At 39.3% G+C, this 22341-nt stretch overlaps 4 protein-coding genes and 1 pseudogene across 4 annotated transcripts; 1 reads left to right on the plus strand and 4 right to left on the minus strand.

Annotated features, from left to right (window-relative positions):
• The first annotated feature begins 1098 nt into the window (after positions 1-1098).
• Positions 1099-2398, plus strand: LOC140996140 (uncharacterized; annotated as a pseudogene).
• Positions 2399-8328: 5930 nt separating this feature from the next.
• LOC140996224 (sialidase-3-like) lies at positions 8329-9827 on the minus strand. Its single transcript, XM_073466582.1, has 2 exons — positions 9603-9827; positions 8329-9513 (listed from the first exon to the last, which is right to left on the minus strand). The coding sequence occupies exons 1-2, from the start codon at positions 9825-9827 to the stop codon at positions 8581-8583; spliced, it is 1158 nt and encodes a 385-aa protein (XP_073322683.1). The 3' UTR covers positions 8329-8580.
• Positions 9828-11135: 1308 nt separating this feature from the next.
• On the minus strand, positions 11136-12423 carry LOC140996306 (sialidase-3-like). Its single transcript, XM_073466702.1, has 2 exons — positions 12196-12423; positions 11136-12106 (listed from the first exon to the last, which is right to left on the minus strand). Exons 1-2 carry the CDS (start codon positions 12421-12423, stop codon positions 11183-11185), a joined length of 1152 nt encoding a protein of 383 aa, XP_073322803.1. The 3' UTR covers positions 11136-11182.
• Positions 12424-15933: 3510 nt separating this feature from the next.
• On the minus strand, positions 15934-17328 carry LOC141000115 (sialidase-3-like). Its single transcript, XM_073470749.1, has 2 exons — positions 17076-17328; positions 15934-16984 (listed from the first exon to the last, which is right to left on the minus strand). The coding sequence occupies exons 1-2, from the start codon at positions 17298-17300 to the stop codon at positions 16040-16042; spliced, it is 1170 nt and encodes a 389-aa protein (XP_073326850.1). The 5' UTR covers positions 17301-17328; the 3' UTR covers positions 15934-16039.
• A 1387-nt stretch (positions 17329-18715) lies between these two features.
• LOC140996393 (sialidase-3-like) lies at positions 18716-19968 on the minus strand. The gene is made up of 2 exons (XM_073466822.1): positions 19741-19968; positions 18716-19651 (listed from the first exon to the last, which is right to left on the minus strand). The coding sequence occupies exons 1-2, from the start codon at positions 19966-19968 to the stop codon at positions 18716-18718; spliced, it is 1164 nt and encodes a 387-aa protein (XP_073322923.1).
• Between the last annotated feature and the right edge of the window lie 2373 nt (positions 19969-22341).

Raw genomic sequence — 22341 nt, forward strand, 5'->3', positions numbered from 1 at the left:
GAGAGCTACAAGGAAGAATTGTTCATTAATGAGACTTCCCACAGTTTCCTCAGCCCACCCTGCAGTGTAGCACCATTTGCCAAGTGGGTGGCCTCACACGGATTGATACAGTGCAGCTATTATTTCAAAAACGGATTACGTCTTCCTCTTATTTGAAACAGCCAGAGAGAGAGAGAGAGAGAGAGAGAGCTGCCTCCCTCGCCATGTGCCAAACCATCCAGCAGTGAGGAACACCGAAGGAAATGAGCGTTGTTTGAGCCAAGAACATAAAAGATAGAAACAAGCACAATAAAATGAATGTGCTTTTTCATTTTTACATTAAGCATATTTTAGTCCAAATCAGCCTCACCTGCTGTGGTCACTAAAACATCCACTGCAACAGAGTCAGCAGTGAGGGAGAGTAACTTTGCAAGTGCTGTACTTGTACTTGAACTTGTATTTTATTTGAGTATCATCATGACATGGCACTGTATACCTCTACATCATATTTCAGAGGCAAACTGTTTACTTGACATGATCCCCTCGTAAAATATGATGAATTGTTACAAAGTAGTATATAAAGTAGTTAATTGTGGCTCTGCCTTGACGACATAAGAACCTGCATGCTCATAAATTCATGTATGTATAATCCAATAATAATCATATACATTATTTGAAACAGACTCTGTCGAGGGTCCTTAGGCATAATGTACTTTTGTTTTGTACGTTTATGAATGCAGGACTTAGTAAATACTTGAGTATTTTTATAGTGCGGTTAAAGTTTATATTACCAATGATATCCAGGCAGTCATTTTTAAGACATTGTACCACAATTAAACATAATGAAGAATGAACTCAAGTTCAACATAGATTTAGTTTAAATAAGGGAATCCTGCAGACATATTGGCATTAATGGAGCTCAATTGTTTCGTTGCTGCCTTATTAAAAAGGGAAAAGTAGGCCACTTGTATAAAACAGGAATCCAGACCCGATCATTTTCCCACAGTGAAAACGTGCCTTTCAAATATTCATCTATAACTCAAGATACTTGAATCATAGGGAAATTATCTCGATCATATCCTCAGTAGTACCATTCACAATCTGTACCTTTTCATTCAGATGTTTTTGCTTCAGGTTTGTGTCTGCTGTTGTGATGAAGACAGACTGAGGAGGAGGAGGAGAAAGTTTAGAGTGGGAGGCAGAAAAGTCAAAGATGCAGTCAGATGGGCAACTTTTTTTGTGAATGAAAGGAGAGAAGGGGGTCTGCTCTGTCCCGGACAGGCGCTAATCTCGCCTGCTGGGGCCGCCGTGCCACCGGACGCTCTGGACCATGACCTTGGGCAGCAAACTCATGGACGGGTCGGACATTGACGTGGGGGGACAGACAGACTGTGGCGAACACGTGAAGAAGACAGATTTGTCAGTGTTTAGTGAGAGTAATGTCGACTTTGAGCAGAGTGCGTCATCCTTCGCTCCCGCAGACCGGGAGGAGGGAGACTTTACGGTCCGGCTACAGGAGGGTCCGGGCAGGAGAACCGCCTCGGTGAAGCCCCCGTACTCTTACATCGCTCTCATCACCATGGCCATCCTCCAGAGCCCGAAGAAGAGACTCACCCTCAGTGAGATTTGTGATTTCATCAGCCAGCGCTTTGCGTATTATCGGGAGAAGTTCCCTGCGTGGCAAAACTCAATCCGCCACAACTTGTCTTTGAATGACTGCTTTGTCAAAATGCCCCGGGAGCCTGGGAATCCTGGGAAAGGGAATTATTGGACCCTGGATCCCATGTCGGCCGATATGTTTGAAAACGGGAGTTTCCTTCGGCGGAGGAAACGCTTCAAGAGGCAGCATTTCTGTATGGGAGCGCTGAAGGACTCCAGGGCGCAGGAGCGCAGCCTGATGCCCGTCTTCCCTCTGCTCGGTGCGCACAGCATGGGTCCTGATTTATACCACGACCTGGACATAAGGAGTCGTTTGGGCTCCCACAGTATCGCACCTGTGAGCAGCATCATACCTGCGCTCTCCTCGCTCCTCTCCAAGAATTTCCCCTCTTGTCTTACGTTTGAACATTTCGACCCGGGTCGCTGCGCCGCCGTCCCATCTTTGGCTCCCGGCTCCTCGTTCATGTCTCCTGTCTCGCTGCACGGAATGATTCCCAACTACCATCATGTCTCCCACGTGTCCAATTTCCCCGCTGGGATCATAAAAGTTTCGTCGAATTCAATTTAATCTGATGATGTCCGCGTGTCTTGAATTAACGGGAATCTCAGAGTAACTCATATGGTACAGAATGTAACAATACGACAGTTTTTAATGATGTCCTGAACCTGCGGACAGGCCGCCATATTTAGCGAGTTGTTTTCTTGAAGCAAATGTTTTTGAATAAGTGATATTTTACAGTTTTTAAATATGTTTGCAATAAAACGTGAATGAATTTACAAAATCTGTGCAATTTGAATTAAATGTCACAGCGTTTATAATTATCAGACACCATCAAATAAAACTTATGTCTGTTATATTATTATTTTACTGTTTGAGGCCGACATGTTTCTGTCTTTATGTTTTGACGGAATTTGAGACAAGACCTCAGTGAAACAAATAATAAATAATAAAGACTCACAAAGAAAATATAATTCCATATTCTTAATATAAATTAATACAACTTACTTAATTATACGGTGACAGGTTAAGAGCGATGGTGGAGCATTGTGTGGCAAAATGTGGGCCGTTTATTTTGTAAGATCAGAAGGATGAAAATAAAATAAATAGCCTTGATAATGAATAAAAAAGTAGTGAACCGATGTGAAATCACTGAACATGTTCCACATATCAGTTTCTTTGGCTTTACAGAGGAATGGAAATTGCTCAAATGTGATGACGTCGCTGTATTTATTGTGCTTTCACAAAATATCTGAGCGCCAGCACATTATCTTTCTCCCTCCCTTGTTTATTGACTGTGTCTGTGTGTGTGTGTCCATGTTTGCTTTAGTCAAAACAGGCCTTTTTTACCACACGCTGGTCTGGTCAGCCTCTGCAGTCTGGCAGTGATCAGCGTTAATATGAAATACATCTGATCATCTGTTAAAACTGTACCACTGCGCAGACTTTCATCGCTTGTTGCTTCTTTTTTTTGTTCTTTACTGTTATGTGGAAATATGAGGCAGAAGAGCGCCTGTGTTCAGGAATGAAAAGAAGCAGCAACACAACAACATTTTATTTAAGGAGGCCTGTACGGACCTACTCAAATGCAGAATGGCCTTTTTTTTCAGTGATGCACTATGAAGCCTATAGGCCTATTGTCACTAGAGTGGCCTGAGTGGACACACTACAGGGGACTAGGGTAATTTTTTAATGGATATCACAATGAAACTTCACCAGTAGGCAATTATTTTTTGTACAAGTTTTCAGAAATGTTATGTTTAAATATGCAAATGAGGTTGTGAAATTAAATATGTGCAATTTTCTTTCCACCAGTCTGAAAAAATATATTTTATGGAAGCAAAACAGCAAAAAAACGTTTATTTTTTTTTTACCTGTAGTGTCTCCGTTTAATCAGCTCATTCCATATAAATGCATGAAGCTCATCCTGTTTGTTCAGTGCAAAATGTTATTAGCTATTTGTGAAGTAAACATTGACTCTCCGTTGCTCCATCCGATGGCTGTTTGCAGGTTGTAAGAGATTATAAAAGTGTCAGGGGTTGCAACACAAAATTCAATCAGAGTAAATGCAGTTAAAAAGAAGCAGTATAATGTTTAAATGATAGAATATTTTAATTTATTTGACTTTTTCTTAACCAGGCAAATCATTAAGAACAAATTTTTATTCACAATGGTGACTTGGCAGAGTGTTGTACTGTCAAATCCATTAATGCAAAAAAAAGCTTTCTTCAGAGGAGGAAACCCAATTTTTACATAGAAAATCTAGTATAATAAACATGCAGTTTCCTTTATTTTTCAGTCTTTAAATTAAAGCTGTTTATTTCAAAACAGAATTTCTGAATTTTAACATGTTTTTACACTGTTATGTAAAGTTGTTCATGTTTTTACAGTCAGTCTTACAGTAGAGGCTTGCTAGTGTTGTTGGACTACACTTTTGTTTGCACTTTTGTTTTTCACTTGTTCTTCAGAAGAACATCAGTGGGTAAGTGTGTAAAGAAAATCTCTCCCAGCATGTAGCTGCTGGTGTAAGTGTGATATGGCTCATAGCAGATCGTCTGCCGTCTGTAAACAGCTGCCTTCAGCCTAAATAATCCCTCAGGGAGCAGTTTGCTTTTCCTGGCACACTCTGTCATATCGGAGTTTAATTCAATTATAGCGCACATGCACACTCACAGTCCTGCTCCACCGTTTGAAAACATAAAATCTCCGTATATCTTCATGGAGTGTAGCCCATTAAAGTTAGTCAGTGATGTGTGGGCCAGTGTCAGACTGTGACAGGAAATATGCTGCTGGAGGATGTATGTTTGAAGAAAGGGGAACCCTCTCCAGTCCCTAAAGATGGGGATGGATGGATAACATGTAACACTAGAGCCACCCATGAGCTCATGATTTAACTACATGTCTATAAAAAGAGAAAGACTTTACTGGCGGAGTGGAGTGGCACTGCGAAAGTATGGAAGTCGATTTCTATTAATAAAAGAAACAAAAAAGATGAAAAGTGACTCATGATAAATAAAAAACATGCTCATTTTAAATCCAAATTATGAGAAAAAAGTTACGTTTCACTTATTATCAGATTATTTTTTACTATAATTTTTGTTTTACCATGAGTATTCGTTTAAATCGTAACTAACTTTTCCTCTATTTTGGCAGAATTGGGCTCCCATACAAAGACAAAACAAAGAAAGTGTAACATTTGGAAACAGGCAGAGAGGGAGTGAGAGACGGACATAAGGTCAAGGTGACAATCCAGTTTATTTACACTGACAAACTTTTTATCCAAACAGCTGTTGCTGAATAGCTCGATATATCCTCAGCTCTCTTTCATAGGTGTGGATGTGTGTTTAGAGATGAATATGTATGATTATAGTCTGGGCATGAATTAAAGCCACAACAAAAGCAGAAAAAGAGAAGATTGCAGTCCTAATTTAACCAGCTGTGTTTTGCCTCCAAACAAGTGCAGAGAGCCGGAGACATGACGTCAGCTCAGCCTCAGTCAGCCTCATTAACTGATCCAACACATTGGAGGACTTCTCCTTGTGTGTTTTTGTGTTTTCAGCAGTGACACACACAGGTGACCACAATCAAACGCCAGGACTGCTACAGGCTCAGTGACCTTTGATGAAGGGATGTTTGTTTTCAGTTAATCTTTTATTTCTTTACTCTCCTACAACGTGACCCTGCATCTGTGCTGCTTTCTCTCTTGGCATCTTTCTCACCATGGACCTCCTGAACTCTTAGCATGAGCTAAAGGATCATTTCACCCAAGTTACGAAAGATATTTGTATTTGGTGCATGGCCATCAGAGGTGTCGATATCATATTTTCACTACATGATTATGGTGGCCGAAAGAGAACATGATAACGATAATATCTAATATATAGAAGATTTGAAGAGAAAAATGCAGTCAGTCAAATTACTCTTGAACTTCATTCATTGTGTGTTTTGCCACTTTTATTGCTGAAGAATTACAAAAAATTTAATAGGTGAATATCAATATTTAATTTTTAAATGTCATGATTACAATAAGTACAGGGATACCGGGACACCCCCTAGTGGCTATACAAAAAAAAAAAAATTCTGTAGACAGATATCAACAAGTCTACAGCCATGCTGATGCCCTGTGAGGCCAAGAGTTATTGTCGTGTTTCCATCCCATCCTGGTAACAGGAGACAGAAGTTTCCTTCTTCGTCTTAATCAATTTAACAACATTTTACCTGGACTGATAGGTAAACCAACTGTGAGGAGAATTTTAACGTCATGTTAGCAATCCCCTTCATTTGCTATGAACTGACATCCTGGAAGCACGCTCATTATTTTTTTCCCCAAGAGTTGGATGATGAGATCATTACCACTTTCATTCTGCATGAAGTATGGGGCTAAAGCCAGGTTACAGTTAGCTTAGCTTAGCATTAATACTAAATCAGTGCATCAGCTAGCCAATGTTCAAAAATCTACCTACCAACACCACTTAATCTCACTAAATAACACTTTGCCTCACCTGTACACAGCGACAGAAATTTTAAACCACGAGTCATGGTTTTACTGGGAGTTACATGCTGTAACCATAGACTGTATAAAGATGGACGACGCTCTACCACCTCCTCCCAATGTACAAAAATGAAGCCAAATATCCTGGATACAGGCGTGGCCATCTTGAACTGGTGATGTCATTTGGAGCCAGAGTCTGCGCAGTACTGATTGGGCGGTCGAGTACCGAGTTCCCGCCCATACACCTGCCCAATTCAACTGCAAGCAGGGCTCAGTTGTCAGTCATTATGTCACACCCTCTTTTTCTAGCATCATAACTAATTAAAACCAAACTTATCAGGAAAATGACTATTTGAACTTACATCAGCAAGATAAGAGCTACCTAAAATAACAGAAACCATCTTTGTGAAGAATTTATTTGACTTGTACTCTGAGTTTTTATTTTGGCTCATGTCCCATCTGCTAACATTTTTGGGGGCGGGACTTATGACCTACACTGCAGACAGCCATCCAGACCAAAATCCATTTTTAAAAATGTATCACTAATTACATTGCAGACTTGTGCATTTATTAATTAGTTACCAACTTGAATTGTTGGCAAATGAGAAACCTTTTACCAGCGACTTTATTAACATTTCCAACTGCAGAATTGAAAGTTAGAAAGATTAGAGAAAGTTGGGCCAGTTACCTTTCAATGAATTTAATAATGGATTAATATTGGATTAATAACAAGTTTATTAATCCTTCCTGATTAGAGTTGGTGCTGTATTTCTTTTGAAAACAGGAAGAAGAATTTTTCTGCTCCCTTCCTTTTTGGCAAAACAGCAGCTTCCTGTGAGAGAAAGTAACCGGTGATACTGTACAACTATTATATAGTCCCATTAGATTTCTCAAGAACAAGCTTTTATTTCTCAAGCTAAGCAACATTAAGATCCCCCTTGACATACACATCAGAAGTATCAATACAATCTCTGCATATAATCATACATTTACATTGTTGGTTTTATAAACTAAGTTAGCATCTTAAAGGCATATTTGTAAAGACCTGTATCATTTTAGGTGATAAGTCCCATTCAAGGAAAACTTCACACACTATCTGCTCAGTTTTTTTCTGCTCCCCACACTCCACAAGACCCCATAAGGTCTGAGTAACCACTGGGTCCACTACTAATTATTCACCTTTCACAGCAGCATTTCTGTACACGAACAAACAAATAATAGTGCAAAAACAATGTTAAGACAGTACTGATAATCAAAGTTAAAAATGCGCCCCTTTGAGGACGTGCATGCTTACAAGTGTGCAAAATGGATTCACTCTGCAGAAAACCAATAAAGAAAGCGCTTATAACTCAATTTATTTGTCAAAAAATCTTGTTTTTCTGTTTACATTTAATTAAAAAAAACATTACATCTGTGCCAGTACAGCATTGCTTGAGTTACACCACATAAGTATGAAATATTAGAACAGTATCATAATGAATATGGTTGTTACAGCTGAAATCAATCTAAAAACAAAATCAATCATATCAATCAATACATGTAAATAATTATACATTTGCAAATCCAACACTTTTAATATGTCTAATAGTTGTTAATACGATTTTCAGTAGATTCTCTTATAACATACAACACGTTAGATTAAAGTCCATTCTTCATTGCTCGCTCCTGATCTTGGCTGTCTCACCCCAACACTGTAACTTGTTCTCTCCACATGGTGTCAATGCTTTTCACTGTTCTCTAAAGTTAATGAAGTTTACATTAGCTGATCATGTAGTTGATAAGTTCATGGGAGTAAGAAGTCGGCACAGTTCACTGAGGGAAAACTGACTTTCAGCCCTGAAACACCTGGTTGGAAACACCATGGCACTTTGTTTGATCTTTCACTTAATCTTATCTTTTTTACATGAATGAGAGTAAACGCTGATTCAAACACGTTAAAAACTTTAACTCTATACATGAAAATAATAAACTTGTATGTAGGCAAGAACAAACATTAGCAAAATATCTCCCACACATACATCATTAATATGGTTGTTACAGCTGATATAAAAACAAAGTCAGTCATTTTTTTATGGACAGTGTAAGTCATTATAACTTTGTTTCTCAATCATATCAATCCAATACCTTTATATTGAGTAGTTAGTATGAAGTATGATTTCAGAACAATAGCATCACTTGTAATACACAACAAGCTGCTCTGAAGTCTCATGTAAGGAAAACAAAATTTGTGGTACAGCCACAGAGAAAGCAAAAATCTTTAAAGGCTATCTGATCAGCTTCACAATGCTTCCCACACTCCATTAGCCTGAGCATATAATCAGATATTTACAAGCTTGATCAGCATCAGAATCTAAAAGTCAAGTTAATCATTTCAGGTCTTCAGCCCCATACAATGTCTACAAAATGTTAATAAAAATGAAGAGAAGGCTTCACATCAGATAAAAGCACTTACTTACTCTGCAATGCCCTTTTCAACTTGACTGTAGTGAAACACTTCACACGCTATCTGTTCAGTTTCTTTCTGGGCCCCACACTCCATAAGACATGCAAACCAACCATCTTCAATGTAAGCCAGGTCTGAGTAACCACTGGGTCCACTGTTGATGATCCAGGGTTTGCTCCATGCATTTGGATCCTGTGGGGATTTATTCAGATACACTCCTAAATTGATCCTGTTGGACAGATCACTTGGGTGGGTGTACAGCAGCCACTTGTTCTGGCTTGAGTCAGCCATGGCACCTTCGCTTGGAGCTGGAAAGGAGACCACACTTCCCTGACAGCCTCCACCTGTTTCAACAAGCTTTCCAGCAGGGAGGGTTTCAAAACCAGCCCCCCTATCAATAGCTTCCACTCGATAGCCTCCCTTACTACGGGCATTGCAGTAGATGTAGTTGTGGCCCTCATCATCAGACACCTCTGCCATTTCACATTCAAGTGATTCTGTTTCAAGCAGCTTGCTAAAATGCCAACTACTGCCTTCATTATCACGATACAGAGTGAGAGCATGTGGGACAGAGCACTTACATGATATGCAACAGTATGAGGTGGAGCAAGAAGCATATGCATAAGTTGGAATAATCAATCTTCCACTCTCTGTTTGAAGACCATGACCTGGACCAACAGCAAATGTGGCCCATCTTTTGATATCAGGAAGATGTGACAAATCAGTCACCCCACTCCAAGTCTGGCCACCATCTTTTGTTGTAATGTAGCAGGGGCGAGCCTTGTTACAGCCCCAGAATCTCTGCCAGCACTCTGAGATGACGCCCTTAACACAGATGAAGAACAGGAAAAGTGTTCTGCTGGTTTTCTCGTACACTGGACAGGGGTTCATCGTACGATGTCCATCAAGATGTGCCTCCTCCACCACTTTGAGCTCCGACCACTAGAGAGAACATTAATCAGAGATGTGTGAATGAAACAAAGCAGATTCACAAGTAATTTAGCAATGAAACAATTGTTTGGGATGATTACCTCAATTGTTCTCACACCAGGGCTCTCCTCCTTCAGCGTTCCTGTTTTCAAAACCAGGTGTTTTGTACTGCTATCATGTACAGTACTCCTCTGCTCTGCAAAGGCCATGAAGATCTTTTTGTCACTGTCGTAGAAAAGAGAAGGAATCCTGTACACCCGTTTCCTATCAGATTTAAAGAGAGTTTGTTTCTGCAGTTGATGACCCTTTAAAGTTATGTCATCCATGGTTGGTGTAAAATGATCGTACAATGGTTAAGAAGGAATGAAATGCAGAGTATACTGCCACAATCATTAGAGATTGCCTGCTGACGGTTCCAGGGTGGTGCCGTTTTTGAATGAGGGAGGAGTCTCTTATCACAGACTAAACATTACTGGTCACTTCTCAAGAAGTGACATGAAAAACAGGAAAATATGGAAGTTGAATCAAATCCTTTTCTAGGAGGAGCATTAGGGGCACATGTAACAAAGTGTTTGAATGCTGATTTTGAACTCAGGAGTCTGCCTTTTTTACTAAGAATTCAGAGATTAAATTTGTAAGAAATTAAAGTTCTTAGAATTCAAATAAATGTTTCACATGTGGCACAAATCCTCTTCAGCACTTTTCAGTTGATTAACACAGAAAATAAAGGCCACTTCCTCATTTGAGCAGAACCAAAACAGGTTTGGTTATTTATTTACCAAGAGGAAGGTCAGCAAAGCAAGTTTAGGTCAGACTGTGATCACATCATCACTGACTGCACCTGTTATTGCCACTTTACATAATTGCAAACATTTTCCACAATTAGGGTTATACATGCCAAAAAAACACAATGAGTTTATTTTTAACAGATTACTTAGTGATGTTGATGAATGACATCTGGCCTGTGCTAAGTGCCAGTTTAATAGGAGTCACTGTTGTATGTCCATTTAACAGCAGGAAGTAGTTTTCTGTTTAATCATAAAAGTAAAAAAGTATACCCTTTGAAGGTCATGCATGAATACAAGTGTGAAAAATGTATATATTATTCAGAAAAACAATAAAAAGAGCTATTTCAATGCCATTGTCAAAAATCGTGTTTAATTCTTTGAATTATAACAAAAAACAAAAACTTGGTGTCAATACAGCATCTTTTGAATTGCACTTTACAGTATTGAATGTTAGTACATATCATACATCATTAATATGGTTGTTACAGCTGAAATAAAACAAAATCAGTAATTTTAAAGGACAATGTAAGTCATTATAACTTTGTTTGTAAATCATGTCAATCCAATACCTTTATGTTGAGTCGTTATAAGTATGATTTCAGAACAATAGTGTCACTTGTAATACACAACAAGCTGCTCTGAAGTCTCATGTAAGGAAAACGAAATTTGTGGTACAGCCACAGAGAAAGCAAAAACCTTTAAAGGCTCTCTGATCAACTTCACAATGCTTCCCACACTCCATTAGCCTGAGCATATAATCAGATATTTACAAGCTTGATCAGCATCAGAATCTAAAAGTCAAGTTAATCATTTCAGGTTTTCAGCCCCATACAATGTCTACAAAATGTTAATAAAAATGAAGAGAAGGCTTCACATCAGATAAAAGCACTTACTTACTCTGCAATGCCCTTTTCAACTTGACTGTAGTGAAACACTTCACACGCTATCTGCTCAGTTTCTTTCTGCACCCCACACTCCATAAGACATGCAAACCAACCATCTTCAATGTAAGCCAGGTCTGAGTAACCACTGGGTCCACTGTTGATGATCCAGGGTTTGCTCCATGCATTTGGATCCTGGGGGGATTTATTCAGATACACTCCTAAATTGATCCTGTTGGACTGATCACTTGGGTGGGTGTACAGCAGCCACTTGTTCTGGCTTGAGTCAGCCATGGCACCTTCGCTTAGAGCTGGAAAGGAGACCACACTTCCCTGACAGCCTCCACCTGTTTCAACAAGCTTTTTAGCAGACGGGAGGGTTTTAAAACCAGCCCCCGTATCAATGGCTTCCACTCGATAGCCTCCCTTACTACGGGCATTGCAGTAGACATGATCATCAGACACCTCTGCCATTTCACATTCAACTGATTTTGTTTCAATCAGCTTGCTAAAATGCCAACTACTGCCCTTATCGTTACTACACAGAGTGAGAGCATGTGGGACGGCGCGAAAACATGATATGCAACAGTATGAGGTGGAGCGAGAAGCATATGCATAAGTTGGAATAATCAATTTACCACTCTCTGTTTGAAGACCATGACCTGGACCAACAGCAAATGTGGCCCATCTTTTGATATCAGGAAGATGTGACAAATCAGTCACCCCGCTCCAAGTCAGGCCACCATCTTTTGTTGTAATGTAGCAGGGGCGAGCCTCGTTATGGCCCGTGAATCTCTGCCAGCTCTCTGTGACGCAGTTCGGAACACAGATGAAGAACAGGAAAAGTGTTTTGCTGGTTTTCTCGTACACTGGACAGGGGTTCATCGGACGATATCCATCAAGATGTGCCTCCTTCACCACTTTGAGCTCCGACCACTAGAGAGAACATTAATCAGAGGTGTGTGAATGAAACAAAGCAGATTCACAAGTAATTTAGCAATGAAACAATTGTTTAGGACGATTACCTCAATTGTTCTCACACCAGTGCTCTCCTCCTTCTTCAGCGTTCCTGTTTTCAAAACCAGGTGTTTTGTACTGGCGTCATCTGTAGTACTCCTCTGCTCTGCAAAGGCCATGAAGATCTTTTTGTCACTGTCGTAGAAAAGAGAAGGAATCCTGTACACCTCGTTCACCTTGGAAAGAAAGACAATTCTTTCTTCTTGGATTTTTTGATGTGAGGGTTTGTTGCCCATGGTTGCTGTCCAATGCGTATCAGCATATACCGTTTAAGCTTATGAGTAAAGACTCCTCCGTCGTTCACACAGGGCAGCACCAAGCCGTATAAAACAATAAGGCTTGGTGCTGCCCTATGTGAATGACCGAGAAGTCTTTTATTACAGACTCAACGTCATTGTTCACTTTTCAAGAAGTGACTTGAAAAAGCAGGAAAATCCCCTTCAGCACTTTTCGGTTGATTGGAAGAAAACCAAAGTCCACTTCCTTTTCAGCAGTAACACACAAATGACTACGAGCAAACGCCAGGACTGCTACAGGCTCAGTGACCTTTGATGCATGGAGGTTTGGTTTCAGTTAATCTTTTATTTCTTTACTCTCCTACAACGTGACCCTGCATCTGTGCTGCTTTCTCTCTTGGCATCTTTCTCACCATGGACCTCCTGAACTCTTAGCATGAGCTAAAGGATAATTTCACCCAAGTTACGAAAGATATTTGTATTTGGTGCATGGCCATCAGAGGTGTCGATATATCATATCCATATTTTCACTACATGATTATGGTGGCCGAAAGAGAACATGATAACGATAATATCTAATATATAGAAGATTTGAAGAGAAAAATGCAGTCAGTCAAATTACTCTTGAACTTCATTCATTGTGTGTTTTGCCACTTTTATTGCTGAAGAATTACAAAAAATTTAATAGGTGAATATCAATATTTAATTTTTAAATGTCATGATTACAATAAGTACAGGGATACCGGGACACCCCCTAGTGGCTATACAAAAAAAAAAAAAAAATTCTGTAGACAGATATCAACAAGTCTACAGCCATGCTGATGCCCTGTGAGGCCAAGAGTTATTGTCGTGTTTCCATCCCATCCTGTTAACAGGAGACAGACGTTTCCTTCTTCGTCTTAATCAATTTAACAACATTTTACCTGGACTGATAGGTAAACCAACTGTGAGGAGAATTTTAACGTCATGTTAGCAATCCCCTTCATTTGCTATGAACTGACATCCTGGAAGCACGCTCATTATTTTTTTCCCCAAGAGTTGGATGATGAGATCATTACCACTTTCATTCTGCATGAAGTATGGGGCTAAAGCCAGGTTACAGTTAGCTTAGCTTAGCATTAATACTAAATCAGTGCATCAGCTAGCCAATGTTCAAATATCTACCTACCAACACCACTAAATCTCACTAAATAACACTTTGCCTCACCTGTACACAGCGACAGAAATTTTAAACCACGAGTCATGGTTTTACTGGGAGTTACATGCTGTAACCATAGACTGTATAAAGATGGACGACGCTCTACCACCTCCTCCCAATGTACAAAAATGAAGCCAAATATCCTGGATACAGGCGTGGCCATCTTGAACTGGTGATGTCATTTGGAGCCAGAGTCTGCGCAGTACTGATTGGGCGGTCGAGTACCGAGTTCCCGCCCATACACCTGCCCAATTCAACTGCAAGCAGGGCTCAGTTGTCAGTCATTATGTCACACCCTCTTTTTCTAGCATCATAACTAATTAAAACCAAACTTATCAGGAAAATGACTATTTGAACTTACATCAGCAAGATAAGAGCTACCTAAAATAACAGAAACCATCTTTGTGAAGAATTTATTTGACTTGTACTCTGAGTTTTTATTTTGGCTCATGTCCCATCTGCTAACATTTTTGGGGGCGGGACTTATGACCTACACTGCAGACAGCCATCCAGACCAAAATCCATTTTTAAAAATGTATCACTAATTACATTGCAGACTTGTGCATTTATTAATTAGTTACCAACTTGAATTGTTGGCAAATGAGAAACCTTTTACCAGCGGCTTTATTAACATTTCCAACTGCAGAATTGAAAGTTAGAAAGATTAGAGAAAGTTGGGCCAGTTACCTTTCAATGAATTTAATAATGGATTAATATTGGATTAATAACAAGTTTATTAATCCTTCCTAATTAGAGTTGGTGCTGTATTTCTTTTGAAAACAGGAAGAAGAATTTTTCTGCTCCCTTCCTTTTTGGCAAAACAGCAGCTTCCTGTGAGAGAAAGTAACCGGTGATACTGTACAACTATTATATAGTCCCATTAGATTTCTCAAGAACAAGCTTTTATTTCTCAAGCTAAGCAACATTAAGATCCCCCTTGACATACACATCAGATGTATCAATACAATCTCTGCATATAATCATACATTTACATTGTTGGTTTAAAAACTAAGTTAGCATCTTAAAGGCATATTTGTAAAGACCTGTATCATTTTAGGTGATGAGTCCCATTCAAGGAAAACTTCACACACTATCTGCTCAGTTTTTTTCTGCTCCCCACACTCCACAAGACCATAAGGTCTGAGTAACCACTGGGTCCACTACTAATTTTCACCTTTCACAGCAGCATTTCTGTACACGAACAAACAAATAATAGTGCAAAAACAATGTTAAGACAGTTCTGATAATCAAAGTTAAAAATGCGCCCCTTTGAGGACGTGCATGCTTACAAGTGTGCAAAATGGATTCACTCTGCAGAAAACCAATAAAGAAAGCGCTTATAACTCAATTTATTTGTCAAAAAATCTTGTTTTTCTGTTTACATTTAATAAAAAAAAACATTACATCTGTGCCAGTACAGCATTGCTTGAGTTACACCACATAAGTATGAAATGTTAAAACAGTATCATAATGAATATGGTTGTTACAGCTGAAATCAAGCTAAAAACAAAATCAATCATATCAATCAATACATGTAAATAATTATACATTTGCAAATCCAACACTTTTAATATGTCTAATAGTTGTTAATACGATTTTCAGTAGATTCTCTTATAACATACAACACGTTAGATTAAAGTCCATTCTTCATTGCTCGCTCCTGATCTTGGCTGTCTCACCCCAACACTGTAACTTGTTCTCTCCACATGGTGTCAATGCTTTTCACTGTTCTCTAAAGTTAATGAAGTTTACATTAGCTGATCATGTAGTTGATAAGTTCATGGGAGTAAGAAGTCGGCACAGTTCACTGAGGGAAAACTGACTTTCAGCCCTGAAACACCTGGTTGGAAACACCATGGCACTTTGTTTGATCTTTCACTTAATCTTATCTTTTTTACATGAATGAGAGTAAACGCTGATTCAAACACGTTAAAAACTTTAACTCTATACATGAAAATAATAAACTTGTATGTAGGCAAGAACAAACATTAGCAAAATATCTCCCACACATACATCATTAATATGGTTGTTACAGCTGATATAAAAACAAAATCAGTCATTTTCATGGACAGTGTAAGTCATCATAACTTTGTTTCTCAATCATATCAATCCAACACCTTTATATTGAGTAGTTATAAGTATGATTTCAGAACAATAGCATCACTTGTAATACACAACAAGCTGCTCTGAAGTCTCATGTAAGGAAAACAAAATTTGTGGTACAGCCACAGAGAAAGCAAAAACCTTTAAAGGCTCTCTGATCAACTTCACAATGCTTCCCACACTCCATTAGCCTGAGCATATAATCAGATATTTACAAGCTTGATCAGCATCAGAATCTAAAAGTCAAGTTAATCATTTCAGGTCTTCAGCCCCATACAATGTCTACAAAATGTTAATAAAAATGAAGAGAAGGCTTCACATCAGATAACAGCACTTACTTACTCTGCAAACCTTTTCAACTTGACTGTAGTGAAACACTTCACACGCTATCTGCTCAGTATATTTCTGGGCCCCACACTCCATAAGACATGCAAACCAACCATCTTCAATGTAAGCCAGGTCCGAGTAACCACTGGGTCCACTGTTGATGATCCAGGGTTTGCTCCATGCATTTGGATCCTGTGGGGATTTATTCAGATACACTCCTAAATTGATCCTGTTGGACTGATCACTTGGGTGGGTGTACAGCAGCCACTTGTTCTGGCTTGAGTCAGCCGTGGCACCTTCGCTTAGAGCTGGAAAGGAGACCACACTTCCCTGACAGCCTCCACCTGTTTCAACAAGCTTTTTAGCAGACGGGAGGGTTTTAAAACCAGCCCCCGTATCAATAGCTTCCACTCGATAGCCTCCCTCACTACGGGCATTGCAGTAGACATGATCATCAGACACCTCTGCCATTTCACATTCAAGTGATTTTGTTTCAATCAGCTTGCTAAAATGCCAACTACTGCCCTTATCATTACTACACAGAGCGAGAGCATGTGGGACGGCGCAAAAACATGATATGCAACAGATTGAGGTGAAGGGAGAAGCATATGCATAAGTTGGAATAATCAATCTTCCACTCTCTGTTTGAAGACCATGACCTGGACCAACAGCAAATGTGGCCCATCTTTTGATATCAGGAAGATCTGACAAATCAGTCACCCCGCTCCAAGTCTGGCCACCATCTTCTGTTGTAATGTAGCAGAGACGGGCCTTGTTACAGCCTGAACTTATCTGGTCACTCTCCGAGACGCCGTCCTCAACACAGATGAAGAACAGGAAAAGTGTTTTGCTGGTTTTCTCGTACACTGGACAGGGGTTCATCGGACGATGTCCATCAAGATGTGCCTCCTCCACCACTTTGAGCTCCGACCACTAGAGAGAACATTAACAACAGAGATGTGTGAATGAAACAAAGCAGATTCACAAGTAATTTAGCAATGAAACAATTGTTTGGGATGATTACCTCAATTGTTCTCACACCAGTGCTCTCCCCCTTCAGCGTTCCTGTTTTCAAAACCAGGTGTTTTGTACTGCTATCATCGACAGTCTCCCTCTGCTCTGCAAAGGCCATGAAGATCTTTTTGTCACTGTCGTAGAAAAGAGAAGGAATCCTGTACACCCATTCCCTATCAGATTTAAAGAGAGTTCGTTTCTGCGGTTGATGACCCTTTAAAGTTATGTCATCCATGGTTGGTGTAAAATGATCGTACAATGGTTAAGAAAGAATGAAATGCAGAGTATACTGCTGCAATCATTAGAGATTGCCTGCTGACGGTTCCAGGGTGGTGCAGTTTTTGAATGAGGGAGGAGTCTCTTATCACAGACTAAACATTATTGGTCACTTCTCAGGAAGTGACATGAAAAACAGGAAAATATGGAAGTTGACTCAAATCCTTTTCTAGGAGGAGCATTAGGGGCACATGTAACAAAGTGTTTGAATGCTGATTTTGAACTCAGGAGTCTGCCTTTTTTACTAAGAATTCAGAGATTAAATTTGTAAGAAATTAAAGTTCTTAGAATTCAAATAAATGTTTCACATGTGGCACAAATCCTCTTCAGCACTTTTCAGTTGATTAACACAGAAAATAAAAGTCCACTTCCTCATTTAAGCAGAACCAAAACAGGTTTGGTTATTTATTTACCAAGAGGAAGGTCAGCAAAGCAAGTTTAGGTCAGACTGTGATCACATCATTACTGACTGCACCTGTTATTGCCACTTTACATAATTGCAAACATTTTCCACAATTAGGGTTATACATGCCGAAAAAACACAATGAGTTTATTTTTAACAGATTACTTAGTGATGTTGATGAATGACATCTGGCCTGTGCTAAGTGCCAGTTTAATAGGAGTCACTGTTGTATGTCCATTTAACAGCAGGAAGTAGTTTTCTGTTTAATCATAAAAGTAAAAAAGTATACCCTTTGAAGGTCATGCATGAATACAAGTGTGAAAAATGTATATATTATTCAGAAAAACAATAAAAAGAGCTATTTCAATGCCATTGTCAAAAATCGTGTTTAATTCTTTGAATTATAACAAAAAACAAAAACTTGGTGTCAATACAGCATCTTTTGAATTGCACTTTACAGTATTGAATGTTAGTACATATCATACATCATTAATATGGTTGTTACAGCTGAAATAAACAAAATCAGTAATTTTAAAGGACAATGTAAGTCATTATAACTTTGTTTGTAAATCATGTCAATCCAATACCTTTATATTAAGTAGTTTACCATTTAATTTCAGCACAATAGTGTCACTTGTAATACACAACAGGCTACTTTGAAGTCTCAAGTATGGAAAACAACAGGTCATTTTGTGGTATAGCCTCAGTGAAAGATGGACAATTAAACACCTCTGATTTTTACTCTCTAGTGTCAGCTTGACTTCATTGTAGCAAAAAACCTTAAAGAGCCGATCAGCTTCACAATGCCTCCCACACTTCATTAGCATATCATCATACATACATACAGCGTCAGCATCTTGAAGTCAGACATATTTGTAGATCTCTTTATCATTCAAGGGCTTCAGCCCCATACAAGGAATCCAAAAAATATAAAAGGCTTCACACCTGATAAAGGCATTGATTTTATTCATTTACTCCTCAATACTCTTCTTGACTTGACTGTAGTGAAACACTTCATACGCTATCTGCTCAGTATATTTCTGCACCCCGCACTCCATAAGACATGCAAACCAACCATCTTCAATGTAAGCCAGGTCTGAGTAACCACTGGGTCCACTGTTGATGATCCAGGGTTTGCTCCATGCATTTGGATCCTGTGGGGATTTATTCAGATACACTCCTAAATTGATCCTGTTGGACTGATCACTTGGGTGGGTGTACAGCAGCCACTTGTTCTGGCTTGAGTCAGCCGTGGCACCTTCGCTTAGAGCTGGAAAGGAGACCACACTTCCCTGACAGCCTCCACCTGTTTCAACAAGCTTTCCAGCAGACGGGAGGGTTTTAAAACCAGCCCCCGTATCAATAGCTTCCACTCGATAGCCTCCCTCACTACGGGCATTGCAGTAGATGTAGTTGTGGCCTGCATTATCAGACACCTCTGCCATTTCACATTCAACTGATTTTGTTTCAAGCATCCTGCCAAATAGCCAACTACTGCCTTTATCATCACTATACAGAGCAAGGCCATATGGGATGGCGCAATAACATGATATGCAACAGTATGAGGTGGAGCAAGAAGCATATGCATAAGTTGGAATAATCAATCTTCCACTCTCTGTTTGAAGACCATGACCTGGACCAACAGCAAATGTGGCCCATTCATTGATATCAGGAAGATCTGACAAATCAGTCACCCCACTCCAAGTCTGGCCACCATCTTTTGTTGTAATGTAGCAGAGACGGGCCTCGTTACGGCCCCAGAATCTCTGCCAGCACTCTGAGACGACGCCCTTAACACAGATGAAGAACAGGAAAAGTGTTTTGCTGGTTTTCTCGTACACTGGACAGGGGTTCATCGGACGGTATCCATCAAGATGTGCCTCCTTCACCACTTTGAGCTCCGACCACTAGAGAGAACATTAATCAGAGATGTGTGAATGAAACAAAGCAGATTCACAAGTAATTTAGCAATGAAACAATTGTTTGGGATGATTACCTCAATTGTTCTCACACCAGTGCTCTCCTCCTTCTTCAGCGTTCCTGTTTTCAAAACCAGGTGTTTTGTACTGGCGTCATCTGTAGTACTCCTCTGCTCTGCAAAGGCCATGAAGATCTTTCTGTCTCTGTCGTAGAAAAGAGAAGGAATCCTGTACACCTCGTTCACCTTGGAAAGAAAGACAGTTCTTTCTTCTTGGATTTTTTGATGTGAGGGTTTGTTACCCATGGTTGCTGTCCAATGCGTATCAGCATATACCGTTTAAGCTAATGAGAAAGGTGTTTATAAGGCTTGGTGCTGCCCTGTGTGGATGAGGGAGGAGTCTTTTATTACAGAAAATGACTCATTCACAAAACACTAATAAATCAACTAATTAAGTAATAAAGATAACAGTCTGGGGGTTGATGTCCTTATTCCCTCTACATCTTGATAAAACTACAGAAAGGCAAAGAATAACAGGACAAGTTTTCACACCATGGTTGGAATATGTTTAATGCAAGGTGGATATTATTACATATTGCTAGTTATTCAAGGAAGTAAATTTAATAGCAGAACAGAGGCAGGATTGAAGACACAAATCATAGAACAAACTGTTTGACAAATGATCAGTCTGACACATGTGAGTTTCATCAAGGGAAACATACAGCTCAGAGAAAATTAATTAGATGGAGTTCTTTCTTGTAAAAGGGACAATGAATACGATTTCGAGCAATAACATATTACATGATATTATGCCAAAGTGGGAACAATCAATCCGTGTACCACTAGACACTTTGGCTGGACCAGAGGTAAAAAGGCTGTAGTCCTTGTCAACATTACCAAGGACTGGACTGTAACAAATACACTTATTTACTAAATAAACCACTTATAGATGGTGTACCACTTGTTATAACCTTCATTAAATCAAGTTAAAATCCACCAAGAGATTCCCAAATTTCAGATTGGATTTCTGATTTGGATTGGTGTTATTGATCCCATTCAGCCACTTAATGTGCCATTCTATCTCCCCCCACCATTGAATTCATGTTACAACACCGCTGTTGTTCGAATCATCTGCCCCTACAAGTGGTTCCCAGTTTGTTGCACTAGCAACTGTTGGAAACACTACAAATGTTTTAAAATTATTAGTTCACAATTATAATAATGTTTTTAAGGAAAAGAGATACTTTTCTTCTGCACCTTTCTACAAGCTCTGCAGATGTATTATGTTATCAATATGACATTTAACATTTAACGTGTGAATATGTGTTTACATTGGAGACACTGGGGACATGTTTTTTATAAGTATTATTTGTTAAAAGTGTTCTGAAAAATAGCTTGGACCAAGAAATGTAAATTAACAAATGAAAAAGGCTGACAGACATCCACTGGTGCTTTCTACAATAAATGTGATATTGGCACTGTTTGATTGACATGGTGTTGAAGTTGTGGGTGTGATACATACGGATGACGGTTACTAGGTTGGTCAATGTTATTGTGACCCAAATACAGATAAAGCAAGAAGACGGGGAAAGTTCAGAGATTTATTGACCAGATAAAGAAACATTAAGTAGGCAAAGGTCAAAACCTGGGAAAGCAGCCCAAATAGAAAAACAATTCCAAAGGGCCAGGCGGAAAAACCAAAATCCAATGATAATGCAGAGCTTCAAAACAGGCATTAACAGGTCTCAGTGTCCTGGTTTCAGGTAGCAGATTACAGACGCTAAATGCAAAGGAGGGAGTGGCTGGATGTTGGATCGAGGTGACTGTTGCAAGAGAACAGGGGACATCTCATGAACAGAGAACTGGAACAAATGGGTTTGGGGAAGTGGGAATGTGGCTGGAGGGAGGAATACAGAAGTCGAATGTAACAAGAATTTTAAAAGAAAGACACTGTCAGCAAAAAAATTCCAAGTATTTCAAAGGGGAGATAGAAACAGAAAACAATTTTCAATGAAAAGTTACAATGTGCCAGTTATAGAAGAGCATGTTCCTTTTTCATGAGAACAACTTTTACTTTGTGTTGTCAGCATTTAGCACTGCTCAGTTCATACTGCTGACACTGAGTCGTATCAAATGCTACCTGCAGCTAAACGTGTACCACATTAATTCAAGGGTCTGAACAATACATGGTTGCATCATCTGCATAACATGTAAGAAAACCTTTGACACACCATGGCTGTGAAGCACTTACAAATATATGGTATATCAGACAAAATCCAAAATCTAACCCAGGTTTCCATCCTCTCTCTCTCTCTCCCGACACTGCACAACAAATCTACCTACGGGTACTAATAAAAGTGAACTGAACTGAACTGAACTGAACAATGTATCACAAGTCTTAACCAAACTTCAAGAAAGTTGGCTGAGGAAAATGCAAATGAAAGCTTGTTTTCATACACTACGAACATGCAATCATTAAGAGTTGGTTGATCGGAGGCCAGTTGGAAAATAATTTTACCATTGCAAAAGAAAAGGGCGCAAGAAGATGATGTAATTAAACCTAGGGCTGGTAAGTTACTTTAAAAAAAATATTTAAGTTATATTTGTAGAAAATCTCTTCCCTACATCCCGGCAGCAATCAATAAATCAAATGCTCTGAGAAAAAACGAAAGAAGATCC

Source organism: Pagrus major, chromosome 1 (genome assembly GCF_040436345.1).
Source record: "Pagrus major chromosome 1, Pma_NU_1.0".
In the NCBI taxonomy this organism is placed as follows: Eukaryota; Metazoa; Chordata; class Actinopteri; order Spariformes; family Sparidae; genus Pagrus; species Pagrus major.